At 45.0% G+C, this 25616-nt stretch overlaps 1 protein-coding gene across 1 annotated transcript in view; it reads left to right on the forward strand.

The window, feature by feature from the left end:
• si:dkey-40c11.2 (drebrin) overlaps positions 1–25616 on the forward strand; it is a 48765-nt gene that overhangs the window by 17180 nt on the left and 5969 nt on the right. The window contains exons 2-4 of the mRNA XM_046348018.1: positions 14209–14264; positions 14459–14571; positions 15435–15509. Coding sequence (XP_046203974.1) covers positions 14209–14264; positions 14459–14571; positions 15435–15509 — 244 coding nt within the window. The remainder of the gene's footprint in view (positions 1–14208; positions 14265–14458; positions 14572–15434; positions 15510–25616) is intronic.

The following is a 25616-nucleotide window of genomic DNA, read 5'->3' on the forward strand; positions in this document are numbered from 1 at the left end:
TCCTACTCTATTTCGTCCTTCTCCTCTCCTTTCCTCCTCTCCTTCCTCCTCTTCTCCTCTCCTTTCCTCCTCTTCTCCTCTCATTTCCTCCTTTCCTCCTCTTCTCCTCTCATTTCCTCCTCTCCTCTCATTTCCTCCTCTCTTTCCTCCTCTTCTCCTCTCCTTTCCTCCTCTCCTTTCCTCCTCTTCTCCTCTCCTTTCCTCCTCTCCTTCCTCCTCTTCTCCTCTCTTTCCTCCTTTCCTTCCTCCTCTTCTCCTCTCCTCCTTGGCAGAAATGTTTATTTGGATCATCATGTTTTCAGGCTCTCTGGCTCTAGGTTCTGCTGAGAGCAGACATTTCCATTCCTCCCTCGACATTCCATCTGCTCTCCCTAAGCCATCCTTTCTTTGAAACTTTTCTCTATCCCCTTCCCGTATCTCTTTCTTCTTGGCCATGGGCATTTTCATCAAAAAGAACCAATGAGCACCAACATGTGAAGTTCGTAAGAGCATATCAAAGCTAAGAGTATACATTTATTTATTTAATATATATATATATATATCTCAAAAGTATGTGGACACCTGCTGGTCGAGTATCTCATTCCAGAATCATGGGCATTAATGTGGAGTTGGTCCCCCTTTGCTGCTGTAACAACCTCCACTCTTCTGGGAAGGCTTTCCACTTGATGTTGGAACATTGCTGCAGGGACTTTATTGAGAGAGAGTAAGCCCTCTCGCTTCGCCTCTTCCTCTCTGCTAAAAAAATGTCACCAGAGAAAGCATCCTAGCGAGCGAAACAGTGCCCCACTATATGTAGCCCATGTATCTGATGCTGTCTGGCTAGACATGGTATGACATGCCATACAGCATCAGATACATGGTCTTCACATAGTGAGACAGAGGGACGCTGTTTGGCTCTGGGCGTCTCAGTCAAATAAATGATCAATATTTCAATATTTTATTTGGACAGGCAAGGAGGTACGGTAGGGCGGGCCAGGCCCCCGATAGGTCCTCCCATAACACTGGACCTGAGTCCTTGTGCATAGTTGTATTGTTTGTTTAAACTTTGAAATCATTGGGTTTTGTTTGAAATACATTTAAAAGTAAAACAACTGAGTCAAAGCTTTGTCACGTTACCGTGGAATTGCCCACTTGTCTTTTTGAAGCACTCTGCCTCTTGCCCTTTTTTGTCTGTTGATTGTCTTTTCTCCTCCATTGCCTCTCTGTCCTGCTTCTCCATCCCCTTTTTATTTCTACAATTCCTTTCCCTTCTGCACAAATACTGTATCTCTATTGGCCTGTAATGGCTACTCGGAGGAGTCCTCCCTGAGGGGGAGAGCACAGGCTCACCCCTCTGTTCTTCCTGTATGAACTCACAACCAGTGGGAAAGATGCAGGAAATGCTCCATTTCAACTTTAGAGGAGGTCTATTTCCATACAAAGTCAAATGGGAACTTGTCTTGTCACATATATTATCCCAATAATACCAGTGATTAAATACGACACTAGGTATTGCGCAGAGTGGACACAGGCTTCAATGTGTGTTTTGAGTGGATGTGGCTTGTGTACAGTAGTCTAGTCTGTCTCCCAGAGTGTTTGGCCATAAACTGTGATGATTAAGACTTGGCACAGTGTTGTTACAGGGTCAAGGGTACTGTGCCAGGCAGTAACATGTCCGCAGGGCAGGTCTGTGCCAGGCAGTAACATGTCCGCAGGGCAGGTCTGTGCCAGGCAGTAACATGTCCGCAGGGCAGGTCTGTGCCAGGCAGTAACATGTCCGCAGGGCAGGTCTGTGCCAGGCAGTAACATGTCCGCAGGGCAGGTCTGTGCCAGGCAGTAACATGTCCGCAGGGCAGGTCTGTGCCAGGCAGTAACATGTCCGCAGGGCAGGTCTGTGCCAGGCAGTAACATGTCCGCAGGGCAGGTCTGTGCCAGGCAGTAACATGTCCGCAGGGCAGGTCTGTGCCAGGCAGTAACATGTCCGCAGGGCAGGTCTGTGCCAGGCAGTAACATGTCCGCAGGGCAGGTCTGTGCCAGGCAGTAACATGTCCGCAGGGCAGGTCTGTGCCAGGCAGTAACATGTCCGCAGGGCAGGTCTGTGCCAGGCAGTAACATGTCCGCAGGGCAGGTCTGTGCCAGGCAGTAACATGTCCGCAGGGCAGGTCTGTGCCAGGCAGTAACATGTCCGCAGGGCAGGTCTGTGCCAGGCAGTAACATGTCCGCAGGGCAGGTCTGTGCCAGGCAGTAACATGTCCGCAGGGCAGGTCTGTGCCAGGCAGTAACATGTCCGCAGGGCAGGTCTGTGCCAGGCAGTAACATGTCCGCAGGGCAGGTCTGTGCCAGGCAGTAACATGTCCGCAGGTCTGTGCCAGGCAGTAACATGTCCGCAGGTCTGTGCCAGGCAGTAACATGTCCGCAGGTCTGTGCCAGGCAGTAACATGTCCGCAGGTCTGTGCCAGGCAGTAACATGTCCGCAGGTCTGTGCCAGGCAGTAACATGTCCGCAGGTCTGTGCCAGGCAGTAACATGTCTGCAGGGCAGGTCTGTGCCAGGCAGTAACATGTCTGCAGGTCTGTGCCAGGCAGTAACATGTCTGCAGGTCTGTGCCAGGCAGTAACATGTCTGCAGGGCAGGTCTGTGCCAGGCAGTAACATGTCCGCAGGTCTGTGCCAGGCAGTAACATGTCCGCAGGGCAGGTCTGTGCCAGGCAGTAACATGTCCGCAGGGCAGGTCTGTGCCAGGCAGTAACATGTCCGCAGGGCAGGTCTGTGCCAGGCAGTAACATGTCCGCACGGCAGGTCTGTGCCAACTGTCGGAGTGGCTCCATAGTGAAACCTATATGACCAAGCAGCACAATTTCCCCCAGGACAAGGGAAGGACAAGAAAAGTAAAACACTATTCAATGCATATTATACACACAGGTTGGGTGAACTTAGAGGAATGTTTATTCACCAGACCTGTTTGGATTCACGCAGTCAATTTAAAACACAGTAAATTATTGTATGAAGCAATGTACAGGTAAGTGCCAAAATAAAGGAAACACTTCAGTAAACGAAGGATACAAAGTATACTGAAAGCAGGTGCTTCCACACAGGTGGGGTTGATGAATGAATTAACATCATGCTTAGAGTCATGTATAAAAATGATTTTGTCGACCATGGCTAGAAGAGAGAGGTGTCAAAGGGGCATAGGGAGTGTAAAGTGTGTGTGTGTTTCTCAGCCACCAGATCTCAACACAATTGAACACTTATGGGAGATTCTGGAGAGGTGCCTGTGATAGCATTTTCAACTTCCATCAACAAAACACCAAATTATGGAATTTTTCGTGGAAGAATGGTGTCTCATCCCTCCAATAGAGTTCTAGACACTTGTAGAATATATGCCAGGCTAACCATGTGTATGTGACAAATAAAAGTGTATTTGATTGAAGCTGTTCCGGCTCGTGGTGGCCCAACGCCCTATTAAGACGCTTTCTGTTGGTGTTTCCTTTATTCCGCCAGTTACATGTACATTACTAACAGGGAGATATTCTCAGACATCACTGGACATGGCACATCACCTGCCTTTTGATTATTATGTTCCCAATAACTACAGTGACCTCCCTGGTCTTCCATCTCCACGCTGTAGTGGTTAGATAGCATGCTACATGCTAACCAGTAGTTGAGAGGACAGCAAAGGGGATATTGCATTGTGTTGGCCTGAGGCAGTTTGGCTTGCTCCACTCCTGATTACATTGTATGAGATCCTCTAGCCCCTGTCCGTCCATGTGTCTGTCCCCCTGTATGTACCTCTTCATTCACCACCCCCACTGACTATCTGTCATTATGTGGACGGCTGCTGGCTCTGTGAGGGGATGTCTGACTGTCTGTAGTGTACCTGACTAACTGTACTCACTATGGGCTCTCTACCTCTTCCATCTGTCTCTCTAAGATCAGGTCAAGTCCCCATGGTGTTCATATGCTCTCATTTAAAACCCAGTCTAAATTTCCTGTCCTGACGTTCACCTATCAGCGCTTTCCGAAGCGAAAGGCCTTTTTGCTGTGATGGTCTTTGGTCAGTGTGGGAACCCTATTGGACAAGGGCTTGGCTGTTATGTTGTTATGACAGGAAACACCTTGGGAAAAATCACTTATCCACACAGACACATACCTTTCTACACCTCCCAGAATGGATTGCTTAAGTCTTCAAAATGTATTTTGTCTGCGCCACACACAGGAATGGGTTTGTCTAGAACTTTTCACCACATCAGGTACAGTTAGTTAGGATGTTTATTCTGATGCCCCATCACCTCAGACTGCGGAGACACAGAAGCAGCCCGTAGCTACCACCAGCACTGTATAATGGAATACGTTGAGCGACAGGGTCACTGTGCTGGAGCAGCACATACTGTACGTGAAGGGGGGGAAAGTGTATTTCACAGGCAGCAGCACAAAGTCTGGTCTGGCTGTTTTGTCCATGTTTGGATAGAGGAAATGAACGCTGCGCTGAGCGACGTCTGTGTTCCTCGTTCAACTCCAGTCGGTCTCCATTCCAACACCGCGTCAGACACACACACAGACTGACTGACTTGCTAATGGCTATAAATAGCAGTCTGAGCCCAGGTCACAACTCTAAAAGAGACTGGAGGGAGATTAGGAGTGGGGGGGGGGGGGGGGGGGGGTTAATAGGAGGAATGATGAAAAACTGGAAAAAAGAAGAGACTGGAGTTAGAAGGGGAGAAGAGAAAAACACATTAGGAGGGCCCAGCACAACCTCTGATTCTCTCTCCATAGTTATCACCATAGAGATATAGTTTGAAACAAGAGGGAGTGATTTTCTGTCATGCACAGATATGCCATCAAAACAAGACGGTTCCCCTAGACATCCCATGGAGAGTTCTAATGTAAGCTGTATATCTTAGCATGAAACCTCCGGATACATCCCATCTGGCCCCCACTATCTGTGTATCTACAGGAAGTTGTATCGTGTTAGGAGAGTGGGCTCTCCACAAATCTCTCAACCCTCCACTGAACTCAAGGCAGGGGTTGTTGACACCTAGAAATCTCACTATTGTTTGTAGGAGAGGTGAAACCTTACAAAACCGTACAGAAACCTTATGGAATGGCCTGACCAGTTGAAGACCATAACGCAGGGCATATTGTGATCCAAGTCTGGCTCTTAGAGCTCTGAACAGTGTGGTGTGTTTGAGTATTTCTGCAGACACACACACACACATTAAAATGGGTGAGATGGACTAGGGAATGGTAAATGCCTGAATAATTCAGATCAGAGCCCTTCCCTCTGTACTGCACCATCTGCATATGCCATGTTCATCTTTGAAATGGTCGAGCGTGTTGGAGATACGACGGTCTCTACTGCCGTTGTTACTGGCTCTCTCTCTCCCGCTGTGTCCGTTCACGTGTGTGCAAGACTATGTGCATGCTCAGTTATCTCCCTGTTTGTTTATGACTGTGCTGAGGTTAGCTTTGTTGGCTCCAGTAATGATGTACAGATTTCATTCTCATTGTTAATTGCTTCCACAAAAATACTTGTACATTTTCCCAGCTATGACATCATGTTGTTTTCTCTCCTCGCTTCCTTTCCTTCCCTTTATCATTCTCTTTTGTTCTCCCCATCCTCACTTTCTCTCCCCCTCCCACTCCCTCCTCCTCCTCCCCCCACATCCCCATTTTCTTTGACCCCTCTATTCTCTCTATCCTTCCCTCTCTCTGTCTGAGCTCATACATGGCTGGGATAGAGGTTGGCTGCTTCAGTACTGGGTTTGGTCTGTTATTCCCATCAGCCTGTGCATGCAGGAAACCCACATGTGTGAAGAGTGGGAGGGAGGGAGGGAGCTGGCTTGCTCTGGATCCTATTAGCTATCCCAGCAGCAGTGGCGGTCAGTGCCGTTTATGATGAGGGAGGCCGGTTCTTTTTCCTGAGCATGGCCTTATCTCTATTACAGCATATTGGATGACTGTCATTCATATTCCATTCACCCAGTTCAATGTAACATCGATAGGTTTAGGCTACTACATAATATAATAATAATAATAACAATAATATAATAATATATAATAATATATAATAATATATGCCATTTAGCAGACGCTTTTATCCAAAGCGACTTACAGTCATGTGTGCATACATCCTACGTATGGGTGGTCCCGGGAATCGAACCCACTACCCTGGCGTTACAAGCGCCATGCTCTACCAACTGAGCTACAGAGAGAAATTTGAGATGATAGACAGTGACACATTCAATACCGCATTGCACACTCTTGCCTGTATCTAGCTGATCTAGGGTGTAATCATTAGTCCAACATTTGCAAACAGTTTCTATTGGACCAATTCAGGTATTTTTTTATCCCTGTTTTATTGGCTTCCGTTTAAGAAACATTTTTCAACAGAATCGGTGGAATGAATACACTCCTGATCATGCAAAAACACTTTCCACGTTGTATTCGTTGTAGCCTCTATGCACTCTCCTCCTCTCACCTTTTCCTTTCGTTTGTGGGCTTCAATGAACAACATTTCAGCTGTATGTGACCAGGCGAAAAAATCTTTCCAAGCCAAACTGTTACACACAGCCTACATCGTTGTCCCCATATTAGCCAAAGTAACGTCCTAGTCAACATAACTAATGCGTTAGTAAACCCGCTATAATCATGCAGTAACGTTACAGTGAATAGTCAGTAAGCAATTACACCGGCAGTCCCTGGTGGCAATAAATTAATAAAACCAAAAGCTTACCTTGGCTTGGAAGAGTTCCAGTGTTGTGTTGGATAGTCATAGCCAGCTAGTTAACATAACATAGCATCCCTCTGTTTGAGTGACTAAACTAGCCAGCTGCATTTGAGTAAGTGATGCTGAAAGTGGAAAAATGACTCTCTTGCTCCTCCATTTTTTAATAAATTAATTTGTTAACCTGTTCAACTATTGACTTTCTCTCTCAACTACTCAACACAGTTTATGCACTACAGTGCTAGCTAGCTGTAGCTTATGCTTTCAGTTCTAGATTCATTCTCTGATCCTTTTGATTGGGTGAACATGTCAGTTCATGCTGCAAGAGCTCTGGTAGGATGGAGGATGTCCTCCAGAAGTTGTCATAATTAGTATATGGTCTATGGAAGGGGTTGAGAACCAAGAGCCTCCTAGGATTTGTATTGAAGTCAATGCACCCAGAGGAGGACGGAAGCTAGCTGTGGACCTTTATTGCAAAACCGTGTGCTTTAATAAATTATTTGGTGACGTGAATATATTTAGTATAGTATCTAAAAATGACATTTTTATGAAATTCACTGAGGAGGATGGTCCTCTCCGTTCTCATCTGAGGAGCCTCCACTGCCCAGCAGACACTTACACTCTGAGCTACTTCTCCCCTGTCCCAGTAAAATATTGTTGTTTAGCTGTGTAGCATAGGTTAGCATGTAATTCAAATCTAATTTTATTGGTCACATGTTATTGTGGCTGTAGCAAAATGCTTGTGTTCCTGGCTCCAACAGTGCAGTAATATCTAACAGTGCAGTAGTATCTAAAAACAATTCACAACAATACACACACATCTAAAAGTAAAGGAATGGAATTAAGAAATATATAAATATTAGATTGAGCAATGTTGTAGAGGCTATTAATAAAATATGGTAGAATAGAATACATTATATACATATCAGATGAATAAAGCAGTATGTAAACATTATTTAAACATTGTTAAAGTGGCCAGTGATCCCAAGTCTATGTATATAGGGCAGCAGCCTCTAAGGTGTAGGGTTGCGGCTGTTTAACAGTCTGATGGCCTTGAGATAGAAGCTGTTTTTCAGTCTCTCGGTCCCAGCTTTGATGCACCTGTACTGACCTCTCCTTCTGGATGATAGCGGGGTGAACAGTCTGTGCATCGGGTGGTCTATGATCTTTTTGGCCTTCCTGTGACATCGGGTGCTGTAGGTGTCCTGGAGGGCAGGTAGTTTGCCCCCAGTGATACGTTGGGCAGACCGCACCACCCTCTGGAGAGCCCTACGGTTGCGGGTGGTGCAGTTACAGTACTGTCTATCTATGTAATGCAGGTTTAGTCATGTAGTGTATTGGCCCAGCGTCGTCCGGGTTTGGCCGGTGTAGGTCGTCATTGTAAATAAGAATTTGCTCTTAATTGGCTTACCTAGTTAAATAAAGGTTAAATAAAAAATAAAAATTTTGGGTAGCATCATAGCCCACCCATATCAATGAAAAGTACGATTATTCCACTTCTTTTTTTTACCCCTTTTTCTCTCTAATTTCATGGTATCCAATTAGTAGTTAGTCTTGTTCCATTGCTGCAACTCCCGGACGAGAGCCGTGCATCCTCCAAAACACAACCCAGCCGAGTCGCTCTGCTTCTTGACACAATGCCCACTTAACCCGGAAGCCAGCTGAACCAATGTGTTGGAGGAAACACCGTACAACATTTTACATTTACATTTACATTTAAGTCATTTAGCAGACGCTCTTATCCAGAGCGACTTACAAATTGGTGCATTCACCTTATGACATCCAGTGGGACAGTCACTTAACAATAGTGCATCTAAAACTTAGGGGGGGTGAGAGGGATTACTTATCCTATCCTAGGTATTCCTTAAAGAGGTGGGGTTTCAGGTGTCTCCGGAAGGTGGTGATTGACTCCGCTGTCCTGGCGTCGTGAGGGAGTTTGTTCCACCATTGGGGGCCAGGGCAGCGAACAGTTTTGACTGGGCTGAGCGGGAGCTGTACTTCCTCAGTGGTAGGGAGGCGAGCAGGCCAGAGGTGGATGAACGCAGTGCCCTTGTTTGGGTGTAGGGCCTGATCAGAGCCTGGAGGTACTGAGGTGCCGTTCCCCTCACAGCTCCGTAGGCAAGCACCATGGTCTTGTAGCGGATGCGAGCTTCAACTGGAAGCCAGTGGAGAGAACGGAGGAGCGGGGTGACGTGAGAGAACTTGGGAAGGTTGAACACCAGACGGGCTGCGGCGTTCTGGATGAGTTGAAGGGGTTTAATGGCACAGGCAAGGAGCCCAGCCAACAGCGAGTTGCAGTAATCCAGACGGGAGATGACAAGTGCCTGGATTAGGACCTGCGCCGCTTCCTGTGTGAGGCAGGGTCGTACTCTGCGGATGTTGTAGAGCATGAACCTACAGGAACGGGCCACCGCCTTGATGTTGGTTGAGAACGACAGGGTGTTGTCCAGGATCACGCCAAGGTTCTTGGCGCTCTGGGAGGAGGACACAATGGAGTTGTCAACCGTGATGGCGAGATCATGGAACGGGCAGTCCTTCCCCGGGAGGAAGAGCAGCTCCGTCTTGCCGAGGTTCAGCTTGAGGTGGTGATCCGTCATCCACACTGATATGTCTGCCAGACATGCAGAGATGCGATTCGCCACCTGGTCATCAGAAGGGGGAAAGGAGAAGATTAATTGTGTGTCGTCTGCATAGCAATGATAAGAGAGACCATGTGAGGTTATGACAGAGCCAAGTCTAATCTAATGCGACTTAACAGAAACAGAGTTTATTAATGTTCAAAACCGAATAACTGAAATCCTCTAATATGCATTTAGCAGACGCACGTTTTTCCAAAGCGAGAGTCTTACAGTCATGTGTGCATAGGATGGGTGGAGGGGGATCGAACCCACTACCCTGGCGTTACAAGCGCCATGCTCTACCAACTGAGTGACTTGGTGTATAGCGAGAATAGGAGAGGGCCAAGAACAGAGCCCTGGGGGACACCAGTGGTGAGAGCGCGTGGTGAGGAGACAGATTCTCGCCACGCCACCTGGTAGGAGCGACCTGTCAGGTAGGACGCAATCCAAGCGTGGGCCGCGCCGGAGATGCCCAACTCGGAGAGGGTGGAGAGGAGGATCTGATGGTTCACAGTATCGAAGGCAGCCGATAGATCTAGAAGGATGAGAGCAGAGGAGAGAGAGTTAGCTTTAGCAGTGCGGAGCGCCTCCGTGATACAGAGGAGAGCAGTCTCAGTTGAATGACTAGTCTTGAAACCTGACTGATTTGGATCAAGAAGGTCATTCAGAGAGAGATAGCGGGGGAGCTGGCCAAGGTCAAGCGGGCACGGCACGTTCAAGAGTTTTGGAGAGAAAAGAAAGAAGGGATACTGGTCTGTAATTGTTGACATCGGAGGGATCGAGTGTAGGTTTTTTCAGAAGGGGTGCAACTCTCGCTCTCTTGAAGACGGAAGGGACGTAGCCAGCGGTCAGGGATGAGTTGATGAGTGAGGTGAGGTAAGGGAGAAGGTCTCCGGAAATGGTCTGGAGAAGAGAGGAGGGGATAGGGTCAAGCGGGCAGGTTGTTGGGCGGCCGGCAGATCGATATTCCTCACAAAGACGCGAGATTTCATCTGGAGAGAGAGGGGAGAAAGAGGTCAGAGCACAGGGTAGGGCAGTGTGAGCAGAACCAGCGGTGTCGTTTGACTTAGCAAACGAGGATCGGATGTCGTCGACCTTCTTTTCAAAATGGTTGACGAAGTCATCTGCAGAGAGGGAGGAGGGGGGGGAGGGGGCGGAGGATTCAGGAGGGAGGAGAAGGTGGCAAAGAGCTTCCTACTTCCTAGGGTTAGAGCAGATGCTTGGAATTTAGCGTGGTAGAAAGTGGCTTTAGCAGCAGAGACAGAGGAGGAAAATGTAGAGAGGAGGGAGTGAAAGGATGCCAGGTCCGCAGGGAGGCGAGGTCGGAAACCTGAGCAGCCAGGTTTTCCTCCATTTCCGCTCGGCTGCCCGGAGCCCTGTTCTGTGAGCTCGCAATGAGTCATCGAGCCACGGAGCGGGAGGGGAGGACCGTAGTCAACTGAGAGCCGGCCTGGAGGATAGGGGACATAGAGAGTCAAGGGATGCAGAGAGGGAGGAGAGGAGGGTTGAGGAGACTGTGTCAGCGTGCACTGCGCCCGGGCCAACACAGGAGACGCTAGTGCGCGATGGGACAAGAACATTCTTACCGGCCCCTAACCCGGGCGACGCTTGGCTAATTGTGCGCCACCCCATCAGTCTCTCAGGGGGCCCATTCCACATTGTTTATATCTTTAAATCTGTTTATTCAGTCGTGGCCTTTTGATCTGGGCAGCATGTCTGTGGACAGAATTTGCGTCTGTATGTCAGAGCCTGACTCCATCCCACAGATCTTAACAAAGCTGTGGACCCTCACAGCCAGTCAACTCTCAGTGGGTTGAGAATGTAATCATAACTCCTTCAGTGCATTTATGACCTTTTGAACTGGCCCCTGGTAGACGGTGACCTCTGACCTTTTGGAATGCCTGTAGTAATAATCAGAGGAGAAACCAGGGGCAAGTTTTCCACCAATGTTATTCACATGAAACTCAAGAGGGAAACGGACAAGACGGACGGCGGGACAGACTGACCAAACTTTATTGGTCACTTACACAGACACAAGGTTGAGTCAGACAGACACAGTGGATGGGCGCTTGCTTTCATGGTGGTTGTTCTTGTTAGAGATGAGCTGAATCTAAGCCCCCCCCACCGCAACCCACTACCCTGAGAAAGCTGTGCAAGTCTGCCTCGTGACACGCCGAGCCAGCGCACTGCTAATACTAGGGGGGAACAACAGGGACATTATTGCGCCCTCATCACACACACACGCACGCACACCGTCTTAACTCTTGCTACTCTTGCTATTAATTTGTCCCTCAGAGGACAATAGTCACAATAACATACTAAATCAGACCTAGTCAGGTCAGTCTGCTGAGGTCTGTATAGAGATGAGGTGTAGGAATCAATCAATGTACTCAGTGCCTGTGGGCTACTGTATAGCGCTGTTAGAATAAACTGCGACCACAGGGACCTCTTCGGGGACCTCTTCAGGGACTTCTTTGGGGACCTTTTCAGGCACCTCTTCAGGGACCTCTTCGTTGTTCTTCTATTCAGTCTTTCTAGAGCAGTGGTATTCAAAGTCAGAGTCGCGGGGGAATTGCAGTGGGGTCACCAAATTATTATGATTATTTTTTAAATATATTTTAGGGGGGATCCAAAAATGAAGATCACAGATTATTCTATGGGACAATACATTTTTGAGAAATAGGATAAGAGCAATACAAATGTATTTATTGGTCCTCTTTAAGAAAGAAAAAAATGTAACGCGTTTAAGGTTCTTTCTTGATGTAAAAATCTTAATTTACCTATTTTAAGGTTGTCATTTGATTTCGACAGAATTTCTGGTGAAAAAAATTGAACTTTTGCCAGACAAAATGGGGTCCCTGCTGAAAAAGTTTGAATGTTACTGTTCTAGTGGTCTTACTTCTCTGTCCTTTACTGTATCTGCCAGGAGATTGATATTTGCAAAACAAACTTTTTGTTGTCCTTCAAATGTGTGATTTGTATCGTTTAACATCTCCTTTGTGAACATGCTGATACTGAAGGTTTGACAAGGTTCAATCAGTCTCAATGGGACAACGTTGAAACAATGAAGTGATATTATATGTTAACTGTACTGACATGCTCTACACTACACACCCACTGTGACTCCATACAGAAGCCCACTCCAAACTCTGAGTCAGTGCCTGCAAATCTCTCTCAAGCTCAACAGTAAACCTGTTTCTGCTCTGTTTCACCTGTTTGCAAGTTGGGTGAATAGTTCCAGGCATTTTACTTATAGGGCAAAGGGTTCCACACACACACACATGTACACACACAGAGGTAGGTCTCTCACCTTTGGCCTGGTGCTCTTTCCCCCTGGGCTCTCCTCTGCTGGTCCAGATGTCAGGGACACACCCATCAGCTGGCCTAGGAGCTCCAGCAGAGGCAGATTTCCTCCCTCCCTCCTGTCCTGACCCCCACCCCCACATTGTCCGTGGTTCTATACAGTAGAATGTCACCTTTGACCTGAGCTGAGATGGAGTCATAACCTGCCCTACTACTGTCTTAACCTGCCCTACTACTGTCTATCTCGTGTCAATCAGAAACCCTGGGTTTCAGGTGAGAGTGAGTGATTCGGCCTGGAAAAACAATGTCACTGTGTGTTATTGTTCAGATATTGTGTAGCAACTGCCTCATTGTCTTACGCTAGGCCGCTCGCTAACAAGCATGATGGACAGGAAGAGAGAGAGAGGGAAGGAATGCGAGGAAAGGAGAGAGTCATGGTAAAAAAAATAACTAATCTGCTGACTCATTTTAGAAATGCATTACTCTGTGGGGATGCAAGTTAGTGTTTAGCCAAACTACGCACGACAAATGCCAAACACGTCCAAGTGTGTGTGCCTGTGTAGTGTTGACTTAACACGTGGTCTGCCCAGCTGTCTGTATGTTATTTAGTTATGTGCTAGAGGTCATGTCATTCGTCTATTTAGACAGATTAAACACCAACTTTATATAATTTTAGGAACTTCCTACACTCTTTGGAATGAGACGATCAAAGATCCTACTAAGAGAAACAGTCAACATTAAACCAGGCTTTTATAGCGGGACACTAATCTGGATGTTTATAAGAAATCCCGCTATACGAACCATCAAACAGGCAAAGCGTCAATACAGGACTAAGATTGAATCCTACTACACCGGCTCTGATGCTCGTCGTATGTGGCAGGGCTTGCAAACTATTACGGACTACGAAGGGAAACCCAGCCGTACGCTGCCCATTGACTCAAGCCTACTGGATGGGCTAAATGCTTGATTTGGTCGCTTTGAGGCAAGCAACACTGAAGCATGGATGAGAGCACCACATCCGACAAGTGTCAAAGCCGGTGTAGTAGGATTGAATCTTAGTCCTGTATTGACGCGTTGCCTGTTTGATGGTTTGTCTGAAGGCATAGCAGAATTTCTTATCAGCGTATGGATTAGTGTCCCGCTTCTTGAAAGCGGCAGCTCTAGCCTTTAGCCTGGTGCTAGCTGTCAATGACTCATTAAAAAAAACATCTTTGTCCAGTTCGAGGTCAGTAATCGCTGTTCTGATGTCCAGAAGCTCTTTTCGGTCATAAGAGACAGTAGGATCAACATTATGTACAAATAAGTTACAAACAATGTGGAAAATACACACAAAATAGCACAAGCGTTTAAACAGCAGCCATCCCCTCCGGCGCCATTCATCCCATCGGCCCTTTTCGGCTGTGCATCCTTTAAAAGCAATGTTGCCTTGGTCACCGAGATCACAATCAAAGTAAACGTTGCAGATGTCTGCTCCATTGGAAATCACTTGTATCTGTCAACTGAACCCTGAATCTCTGGGTCCATGGTTGTGGTGATGCAGTGTGTTTGTGCTTCTGTCACTCGGCTGTCTCTCTTTTTCCCCACAGGGCTCTGTTCACCTACGATGGGGCCACTAACAACCTCAAACTGGCTGACTCTGGAGGTAAAGCTTACTGGACGATTTGAACTTGTCACCTTTTTTGAATTTGAGTTTTCCAAAATGATAAATGATAAGTTGGTGGTGTTTATTAATCTCTCGGTCCGTCTCTCTTTCTTTCGCTCTCTCTCTTTCTCTCTCTCTCATTTTCTCTCTCTCTCTATTTCAATCCCGCCCCCTCTATCTTGTCTCTCCTACAGCAGGTGGAGTGGTGGAGCTGTCAGAGAAGTTCCTCATAGCCAGACCTCAGTATGGGCTCTGCAGAGTGGGCTCAGCCGAGGTAGGAGGCCCTCGCGTCGCCATGATCTGCTGGGTGAGTGTCGTTGACAACAACATGGCCCTCTGATTGGACGTGGTACCATATATTAACTCTCTTTACCTGTTGCTGTGTCTCAGGTGCTTGAAGTAGAAGTGGCCCATAACCACAGCTCTAGGATCAGATTCCCTACCCTCAATCCTATCCTTAACCATTAGAAGGATGGAAAATATATTTGACTCTGTATCAGAGGTTAGGGACAAGCTTTGGTTCCCATTGGCTCATGCCACTGTTGGATGTGTTTCGATTGGCCCTTGGTCTGGGGGTCAACGTGTGTGATGTGTAAGCTAAATTGCTGACACCGGACGCCAAGCCTAGCTTTTTACTGATACCAATTATTTTGACTGATGCACACACACACGCACGCACACACACACACACACACACACACACACACACACACACACACACACACACACACACACACACACACACACACACACACACACACACACACACACACACACACACACACACACACACACACACACACACACACACACAAGCAGAGCAACAGATGCTTAGAGTGTTCCCAATGTGCTTCACTGGTCCCGTATCTATGGCGACCTTGTGGAATGTTGTGGTGGGGGTCAGAGGTTGCATCTATAGCCAGTCAGGCAGCTACACAAACGCACACACAAATCAGAAACTTGTGAAACATATTATTATATTAAACTTCATTATATTGTATATGATATGTAACATGATAATAATGGTAGGCTCTCTCTATAACGTTGGGAAATGATTCCACAAGGGTGTACATGCAGTACCTGATGACAGAAGACTGAAGCTAGACTTTCTGATAATGAGCCTCTCTCTGGCTCCCTCAGACTAATTATGTAGCGTGTGTGGGTCTCCAGGTCGGGCCAAATGTGGATGAGAACCGCAGGACAGAATGTGCCAGCCATGTGCCTGCTATCAAGACCTTTTTCAAGGTACGGTACAACACCACTCACACCCTTGCCCTGCTCTAAGCTGCCATTTTGTCTGTTGGTCGTACAGTCATCCAGTCAGTGACCTCATCATTGCAGCTGCAGCATTTGATAGTATTCAGGAGTGGCATGATTAATATCGGAGTTAAGTGTTTTCTCTATCTCCTACATCCTGTGTTGGTACCATTGTGGAATGTTACTCTGTTTCTTCTCTTCACTGTTTCTCTAACAATGAATAATGGATAAACACCCTCCTATAGTAACTGTTGTCAAGACAATACAGAGAGTTGGTGTTGCTCGTGTAGGAAGGGTGGAACTGGCTTGACCAGGAACGAGGGAATGAATAGTGATGTTGTCACACTTGGAAAGACACACACATACACACACGCATCACACGTGCATTATATACACACACACACATACATACACATATATCATATATATATATATATGCATCAAACCTGCACGTGCATTATGCACAAACAAACAATACTTATCTCAGTCTCTCTCACATACAAACATAAATACACACACATGCTCTATATTTACACACAGTAGTTTACCTTTCATTGTTAAACGTCTTCCTGTCTTCCGTGCACTTCCTACCGCATGGGTTTGTATGGTCCAGTGGCGGGCCAGACCAATGTCCAGGCTGGTGGCAGGAAGGCACGGGGGTAGGGGTCACCACACATTGCCACCGAGATGGGCCACTGGTGGGCACAGCATAAACACTCACCAAGTGGTGACAGGGCCTCACAGGAAACAGAGAAAATAATGGTCCCTCCAGGGAGGAAGAGGTTTGTGAACTGTCCAGATGCTGGCTTGCTCTAAAATAGTATTTATTTAACATTTCCATCTTACTGCAGAGAGGTTTATGGGTCGTCCATTCAGCCTATAACCAGACCCCTTTGTTACTAGTTTACATATAAAGGTGTCATCCATTCAGCCTATAGCCAGACCCTGTTACTAGTTTACATATAAAGGTGTCATCCATTCAGCCTATAGCCAGACCCCTTTGTTACTAGTTTACATATAAAGCTGTCATCCATTCAGCCTATAGCCATACCCCGTTGTTACTAGTTTACATATAAAGGTGTCATCCATTCAGCCTATAGCCAGACCCCTTTGTTACTAGTTTACATATAAAGGTGTCGTCCATTCAGCCTATAGCCAGACCCTGTTGTTACTAGTTTACATATAAAGGTGTCATCCATTCAGCCTATAGCCAGACCCTGTTGTTACTAGTTTACATATAAAGGTGTCATCCATTCAGCCTATAGCCAGACCCTGTTACTAGTTTACATATAAAGGTGTCATCCATTCAGCCTATAGCCAGACCCTGTTGTTACTAGTTTACATATAAAGGTGTCATCCATTCAACCTATAGCCAGACCCTGTTGTTACTAGTTTACATATAAAGGTGTCATCCATTCAGCCTATAGCCAGACCCTGTTGTTACTAGTTTACATATAAAGGTGTCATCCATTCAGCCTATAGCCAGACCCTGTTGTTACTAGTTTACATATAAAGGTGTCATCCATTCAGCCTATAGCCAGACCCTGTTACTAGTTTACATATAAAGCTGTCATCCATTCAGCCTATAGCCAGACCCCTGTTTGTTACTAGTTTACATATAAAGTTTACATATAAAGGTGTCATCCATTCAGTCACCCGTTGTTACTAGTTTCCATCCATTCAGCCTATAGCCAGACCCTGTTGTTACTAGTTTACATATAAAGCTGTCATCCATTCAGCCTATAGCCAGACCCTGTTGTTACTAGTTTACATATAAAGCTGTCATCCATTCAGCCTATAGCCAGACCCTGTTGTTACTAGTTTACATATAAAGCTGTCATCCATTCAGCCTATAGCCAGACCCTGTTGTTACTAGTTTACATATAAAGCTGTCGTCCATTCAGCCTATAGCCAGACCCTGTTACTAGTTTACATATAAAGGTGTCATCCATTCAGCCTATAGCCAGACCCTGTTACTAGTTTACATATAAAGGTGTCATCCATTCAGCCTATAGCCAGACCCTGTTGTTACTAGTTTACATATAAAGCTGTCGTCCATTCAGCCTATAGCCAGACCCTGTTACTTTTTTATTGAATGTTTTACTCGGTTAAGTATTTGGCCTAGGAACCTCTGTGATCCCAGTCTCAGATATACCATAGTTTGTGTGTGTGGCTTTATTACATAATAGGTCAAGTATGTGTTAGCGTTGAATAGAATGGTTCACTGAGATTTACCGCCCAAACCCACTCCCTTTTCTCGGGATAAATAACTGCGAGAAAACGGCAAATTATAATCTATTATTTCTATGAACAGAATGACGTTAAATGATATGTGATGTCTGGTTTCTCTACAGACCACGGCCTACTCTGCTATCTGCATGATCAATCATCAGCGCTCAGGGTGGGAACAGACAGTGTATACCCATATGGAGCGCAGTTCACAATGCATGTATTATCTCATCATAGGAACTTATTTTTCTCGTGACAGGTAGGCCTATATTTGCTGCAGCAAAGCCTATGTTACAGTAATATTAGGACTGAATGCACGTCTAATTGACCCATCTGGCTATCGGGGGTCACCATATTTGTTTTATTGTAATGTTGCATTTTTTTTAAATTGCAGCTGCAGAGTTTTAAAACAGGCAATTACTATTGTGGCTTCAAATCAGTGCACACATGAGCGCATTCTCAGTCTCTCTCCATCAATTCCATTCAAATTGCATCCAAAATAGATAGGCCTAATCCTGTTCAAAATTGATTTATATATATATATATATATATGTATGTATGTATGTATGTATGTATGTATGTATGTATGTATGTATGTATGTATGTATGTATGTATGTATGTATGTATGTATGTATGTATGTATGTATGTATGTATGTATGTATGTATGTATGTATGTATGTATGTATGTATGTATGTATGTATGTATGTATGTATGTATGTATGTATGTATGTATGTATGTATGTATGTATGTATGTATGTATATGTATGTATGTATATGTATATATGTGTATATGTATATATGTGTATATATATATATATATGTACGTACGTGTGTGTACCAGTCAAAAGTTGACACATCTACTCATTCAAGGGTTTTTTCTTTATTTGTACTATGTTCTACGTTGTATAATAATAGTGAAGACATCAAAACTATGAAATAATATGGAATCATGTAGTAGCCAAAAACATGTTTAACAAATGAAATATATTTGAGATTCTTCAAAGTAGCCACCCTTTGCCTTGATGACAGCTTTGCACACTCTTGGCAGTCTCTCAACCAGCGGAGATCATGTGTTCATCTACTCCGAATCTCACAAAGACACTGTGGGTGGAACCAAAAATCTAAAATTTGGACTCATCAGACTAAAGGACAGATTTCCACCGGTCTAATGTCCATTGCTCCTGTTTCTTGGCCCTTTAGTAGTGGTTTCTTTGCAACAATTCGACCATGAAGGCCTGATTCATGGAGTCTCCTCTGAACAGTTGATGTTGAGATGTGTCTGTTACTTGAACTCTGAAGCATTTATTTGGGCTGCAATCTGAAGTGCAGGTAACTCTAATGAACTTATCCTCTGCAGCAGAGGTAATTCTGGGTCTTTTTTCCTGTGGCTTTCCTCGTGAGAGCCAGTTTCATCATAGCACTTCATGGTTTTTGCAACTGGACTTGAAGAAATTTTCAAAGTTTTTGAAATGTTCTGCATTGACTGACCTTCATGTCTTAAAGTCATGATGGACTGTCATTTCCGTTTGCGTATTTGAGCTGTTCTTGGCATAATATGGACTATATTCTGTATATCACCCCTACCTTGTCACAGCACTGATTGGCTCAAATGAATTAAGAAGGAAAGAAATTTCACAAATTAACAAGGCACAGCTGTTAATTGAAATGCATTCCAGGTGACTACCTCATGAAGCTGGTTGAGAGAATGCAAAGATTGTGCAAAGCAAAGGGTGGCTACTTTGAAGAATTTCAAACAAAATATATTTTGATATTTTGAACAGTGTTTTTGTTTACATGATACCATATTTGTTATTTCATATTTTTGATGTCTTCACTATTATTCTACAATGTAGGAAATACAAATAAAGAATAACCCTTGAAGGAGTAGGTGTGTCCAATGTCAGATTAAAGCATCTGGGTATTCTAATCACATTGCAGTCTTGCTGTTCTTTATGTTTGAGCCCTTTCTCTGAGACCTGAGCTTTCCCCATCTCTCTGTCATGTATTAGTCAACATTGTCTCCATCACCATGTGGGATCTATAAAACTACGTGACGCTTGTGTCATACAGCGTTACTGGAAGGTGGCTTGGATTAATAAATACTTACTCAATCAGGACATACAGACAGAGCCAGTTTGCTTTTATAGGTTTGGCCAGTCACCTCAAGACTCACTCTTACTGTAACCTTGTAAAAGATGTGGCTTCCAGAAAGCTGTGTGAGGTGGTTAACTTCTCGGTAAAAGGACAAAACTCACTTAATCTCCTGATTCGTAATGTAATTTTGGTGAGTTGCTTTTTAGGAGAGACTTATTTCTGGTGTAGCGCCCTCGTGTGGTGGAAAGGGCACCAGTGCTCCATCAACATGCATAGACATTGCGGCACTTCCAGCTGGCCTAATCCTGCTCTGCCTTGAGGCATATTAATACTCCTACAGTGTAGATTTAATACTCCTACAGTGTAGATTTAATACTCCTACAGTGTAGATTTAATACTCCTACAGTGTAGATTTAATACTCCTACAGTGTAGATGAATTTAATTCATTAAATATCATGTATATCATATTATATTCATTAAATAGTGTACAACAAACTATATTCATTAAATATAGTGTACAACAAACTATATTCATTAAATATAGTGTATGTTGTTGTTCCCAGTCCATATGTTAGAGTGCTATATTTGTTTAATACAAAAATACATTAGTGTTCCAGTCTGACAGTTCTGTGAGAAGCTACAGCACCAACTGAAACAACAAACATGACAGAAGGAGAGACTAGAATGTCTAGAAGTAGTGGGAACTGGGTTATTGTTGTTGTTTTTTGTCCAAAACCCTTGGAATTATTAGTCAGGATTAGAACATTGGGATGTGTTCTGACCGAGTCAGAAAGCCCCATGGCAATTCTATTCTCTCTTTCTCCCTCTACAAGTCTCAGCTAGCAACTGTGTGAGAGGGTGAATCACCTGCAGCGTTTGAGTGAGTCTCATATTGTATCAACAAGTCTTTTGCACAATTGCTCATTGTTGCTCAATCTAAGTGGAAAAGACCAGTAGACCGTCAGGTAGACAGGTGACAGTGGAAGCAGTTGGGGTGAAAACATTACATTACATTTAAGTCATTTAGCAGACGCTCTTATAAGGGGGGAAGATTTAGGGGAATGAAGGGAACGAGACAGGACAAGTATAGAGGAGGAAAGTGAAGGAGTAAGAATGGGAGGATAGGAGAAGTCTATGAAAGATGAGAGGAGAGGACAGGGTGTGTGAGGGGAGGTCTATGAGAGAGGACAGGGTGTGTGAGGGGAGGTCTATGAGAGAGGACAGGGTGTGTGAGGGGAGGTCTATGAAAGAGGGGAGAAGACAGGGTGTGTGAGGGGAAAGGGAAAAGAGGGGAAGAGAGGAGGAGGAGAGGTTGTGTATGTTAATGAGAAAGCTGTTACCTTAGAGACAATATTAGGCAGAGGCCTTAGGCTTCTTAACTGTCTCCTCTATCATCTGAAACATAATGACAGAGACAGTTAGGAGAAGCCTGTCATCTGAAACATAATGACAGAGACAGTTAGGAGAAGCCTGTCATCTGAAACATAATGACAGAGACAGTTAGGAGAAGCCTGTCATCTGAAACATAATGACAGAGACAGTTAGGAGAAGCCTGTCATCTGAAACATAATAACAGACAGTTAGGAGAAGCCTGTCATCTGAAACATAATAACAGACAGACAGTTAGGAGAGGCCTTAGAGGAGGTAGTATTAAGGAGCAGCCTATCATCTGAAACATAATGACAGACCGAGACAGGAGATAATTTACACCCTCTTCACCACAACGCCCCCCTTCCTCCCTCAGGGGAACCTCACACTGCTTGCGAGAAGTTAGGGAGGGAGGGAGTGCAACTGTGTGTGGGCCTATTACATGTGATCGGACCAAGTAATTGGGCGTCACTCTAAAGCGGAAAGGTGGAATAAACGACTCAGGAGTAGGTTTTCTTGATTGAACACAGTTCTCTATTGAGGACATTTGGTCAACACAAACACAATATCAATGAAAATCTCCCAAGGAAAAACATACATCTTCTCCAGATGAAACAGGAACACAATACGATTATCTTTAAACTACAACAAAAAGTCACAGGATTGTCACCGTCTTAGTGGTTCTTCCTGGATAGCTCCTCTCTCTCGGTGGCCATCTTCCAGAGATAGTTTTTCCTCTGCTGGTTCCATTCTCTCTGCTGGTTCCATTCTCTCTGCTGGTTCCATTCTCTCTCTTATAGGGGAAGGAGAATATGTCATTAGTGCTGTCAGATGTGTTTAACTGCCTCTGGTTACCTTGTCTCCCATTCCTTGTTGGGCTACTATCTGTGAGCCCAGCCTGCCCTCTGGTGGTCCTTCCACATAAGATATTTGCGTCTGACTAACAGATTTCAGGTCATTACAATAGCGCCCACCTTGGGCCAATCATTTTAATTTTGAAAATGCTGCATCATTCACCCAAGTTTTGTCAAAATCGGGCCAGTGCTGTCTGAGATATTGCATGTGACTAACGAACGGACAGAGACAGATCCACATACTGTGGGGGACAATACAACTAGAAATAGTGACACAAGGAATAAATACACAGTGAATAAAGATAATGAGTAAAAATAACATGGCTATATACAGTCGATGTGCAGGGCTACGGGGTAGTTGAGGTAGATATGTACAGTGGCAAGAAAAAGTATGTGAACCGTTGGATTTAATAACTGGTTGACCATCCTTTGGCAGTAATAACCTCAACCAAATGTTTTCTGTAGTTGCGGATCAGGGAGATTTTTGGCCATTCCTCTTTACAAAACTGTTTCAGTTCAGCAATATTATTGGGATGTCTGGTGTGAACGGCTCTCTTGAGGTCATACCACAGCATCTCAATCGGGTTGAGGTCAAGACTCTGCCTGGGCCACTCCAGAAGGTCAGGACTCTGACTGGGCCACTCCAGAAGGTCAGGACTCTGACTGGGCCACTCCAGAAGGTCAAGACTCTGCCTGGGCCACTCCAGAAGGTCAGGACTCTGACTGGGCCACTCCAGAAGGTCAGGACTCTGCCTGGGCCACTCCAGAAGGTCAGGACTCTGACTGGGCCACTCCAGAAGGTCAAGACTCTGCCTGGGCCACTCCAGAAGGTCAGGACTCTGCCTGGGCCACTCCAGAAGGTCAGACTCTGCCTGGGCCACTCCAGAAGGTCAGGACTCTGCCTGGGCCACTCCAGAAGGTCAGGACTCTGCCTGGGCCACTCCAGAAGGTCAGGACTCTGCCTGGGCCACTCCAGAAGGTCAGGACTCTGCCTGGGCCACTCCAGAAGGTCAGGACTCTGCCTGGGCCACTCCAGAAGGTCAGGACTCTGCCTGGGCCACTCCAGAAGGTCAGGACTCTGCCTGGGCCACTCCAGAAGGTCAGGACTCTGACTGGGCCACTCCAGAAGGTCAAGACTCTGACTGGGCCACTCCAGAAGGTCAGGAACTGGGACTCAGAAGGTGCCTGGGCCACTCCAGAAGGTCAAGACTCTGCCTGGGCCACTCCAGAAGGTCAGGACTCCTGCCTGGGCCACTCCAGAAGGTCAGGACTCTGCCTGGGCCACTCCAGAAGGTCAAGACTCTGCCTGGGCCACTCCAGAAGGTCAGGACTCTGACTGGGCCACTCCAGAAGGCAATTTTTTTTTCTTCTGTTGAAGCCATTCTGTTGTTGACTGACTTCTGTGTTTTGGGTCGTTGTCCTGTTGCATCACCCAACTTCTGTTGAGCTTCAATTGGCGGACAGATAGCTTTACATTCTCCTGCAAAATGTCTTGATAAACTTGGGAATTTGTATTTCCGCCAATGATAGCAAGCGGTCCAGGCCCTGAGGCAGCAAAGCAGCCCCAAACCATGATGCTCCCTTCATCATACTTTATAGTTGGGATGAGGTTTTGATGTTGGTGTGCTGTGACATTCTTTCTCCACACATAGTGTTGTGTGTTCCATGCAAACAACCCAACTGTAGTTTCATCTGTCCACAGAATATTTTGCCAGTTGCAAAAAATCCAGGTGCACTGTTGCGAACTTCAGATGTGCAGCAATGTTTATTTTGGACAGCAGTGGCTTCTTCCGTGGTGTTCTCCCATGAACACCATTCTTGTTTAGTGTTTTTTTATGTATATGTTTTGTTCGGTAAAGTTCATATTTATATCCAAAAATCTTATTTTACATTGGCGTGTTACGTTCAGTAGTTCCAAAACATGCAGTGATATTGCAGAGAGCCACATGAATTCACAGAAATACTCATTATAAATGTTGATGAAAATTCAAGTGTTATGCATGGAACTTTAGATACACTTCTCCTTAATGCAACCGCTGTGTCAGATTTCAAAAGAAAATACAGAAAAAGCATAATCTGAGAATGGCGCTCAGAGCCCAAACCAGCCAGAGAAATATCCGCCATGTTGGGTAGTCAACATTAGTCATACATAGCATTATAAATATTCCCTTACCTTTGATGATCTTCATTAGAATGCACTCCCAGGAATCGCAGTTCCACAATAAATGCTTGTTTTTTTCGATACTGTCCATTTTATGTCCAAATAACTTATTTTGTTAAGGCGTTTGGTAAACAAATCCAAAAACACGATCTGGTCCAGTCGGACAAAAAGTTCAAAAAGTTGTATTACAGGTCGAAGAAACTTGTCAAACAAAGTATAGAATCAATCTTTAGGATGTTTTTATCATAAATGTTCAATAATGTTCCAACCGGAGAATTCCATTGTCTGTAGAAAAGCAATGGAACGAAAGATACCTCTCATGTGAAAGTGCGTGACTGAGAACGAGGCTGCAGGCAAACCCCTTAGTCAAACACCTCCCATCCGACCCCCCTTCACACGAGAAGCCTGAAACAACGTTCTAAAGACAGTTGACATCTAGTGGAAGCCTTAGGAAGTGCAAAATAACCCATATCCCACTGTGTATTTGATAGGGGTGAGTTCAAAAACTACAAACCTCAGATTTCCCACTTCCTGTTTGAATTTTGTCTCAGGTTTTTGCCTGCCATATGAGTTCTGTTATACTCAGACATCATTCAAACAGTTTTAGAAACTTCAGAGTGTGTTCTATCCAATACCAATACTAATATGCATATATTAGCATCTGGGACTGAGTAGGAGGCAGTTCACTCTGGGCACGCTATTCATCCAAAAGTGAAAATGCTGCCCCCTATCCCAAGGACTCCAATTTAGCTGACTCCTGACTCCAATTAGCTTTTAGAAAAGTCATTAGCCTAGGGGTTCACAGTTTTTCTAACCTACACTGTGAATGTTTAAATTATGTATTCAATATAGACAAGAAAAAGACAATCATTTGTGTGTTATTAGTTTAAACACACTGTGTTTTGTCTATTGTTGTAACTTTGATCAGATCTAATTTGATGACCAATTTATGCAGAAATCCAGGTAATTCCAAAGGGTTCATATACTTTTTCTTGCCACTGTACATATATGTAGGGTTAAAGTGGGTAAGTAACACAATAGATTATTGACATTAGCAGCAGTGTGTGTGGCGTCAGTGTGTGGGTGGGTAGAGTCCAGTATGTGTGCATAGATTCACTGCAATAAGAGTTTGTGCAGAAAAGGGTCAAAATGTCAAATGCTTGGTAAACAACGGGTGTAGACTGTGACAGTGAAACACTTACTTACAGGCCCTTCCCAACAATGCAGAGAGAAAGAAAATAGAGAAATAATAGAAAAGTAAAACAGGTCAAAATAGATGCACAATGAGTATTGATAACTTGGCTATAAACAAGGGGTACCAGTACGAGTTAGTTGAGGTGTACATGTAACTAGGAATAAAGTGACAGATAATAATAAACAGAAG

This window comes from Oncorhynchus gorbuscha, linkage group LG04 (genome assembly GCF_021184085.1).
Source record: "Oncorhynchus gorbuscha isolate QuinsamMale2020 ecotype Even-year linkage group LG04, OgorEven_v1.0, whole genome shotgun sequence".
NCBI classification, from domain to species: domain Eukaryota; kingdom Metazoa; phylum Chordata; class Actinopteri; order Salmoniformes; family Salmonidae; genus Oncorhynchus; species Oncorhynchus gorbuscha.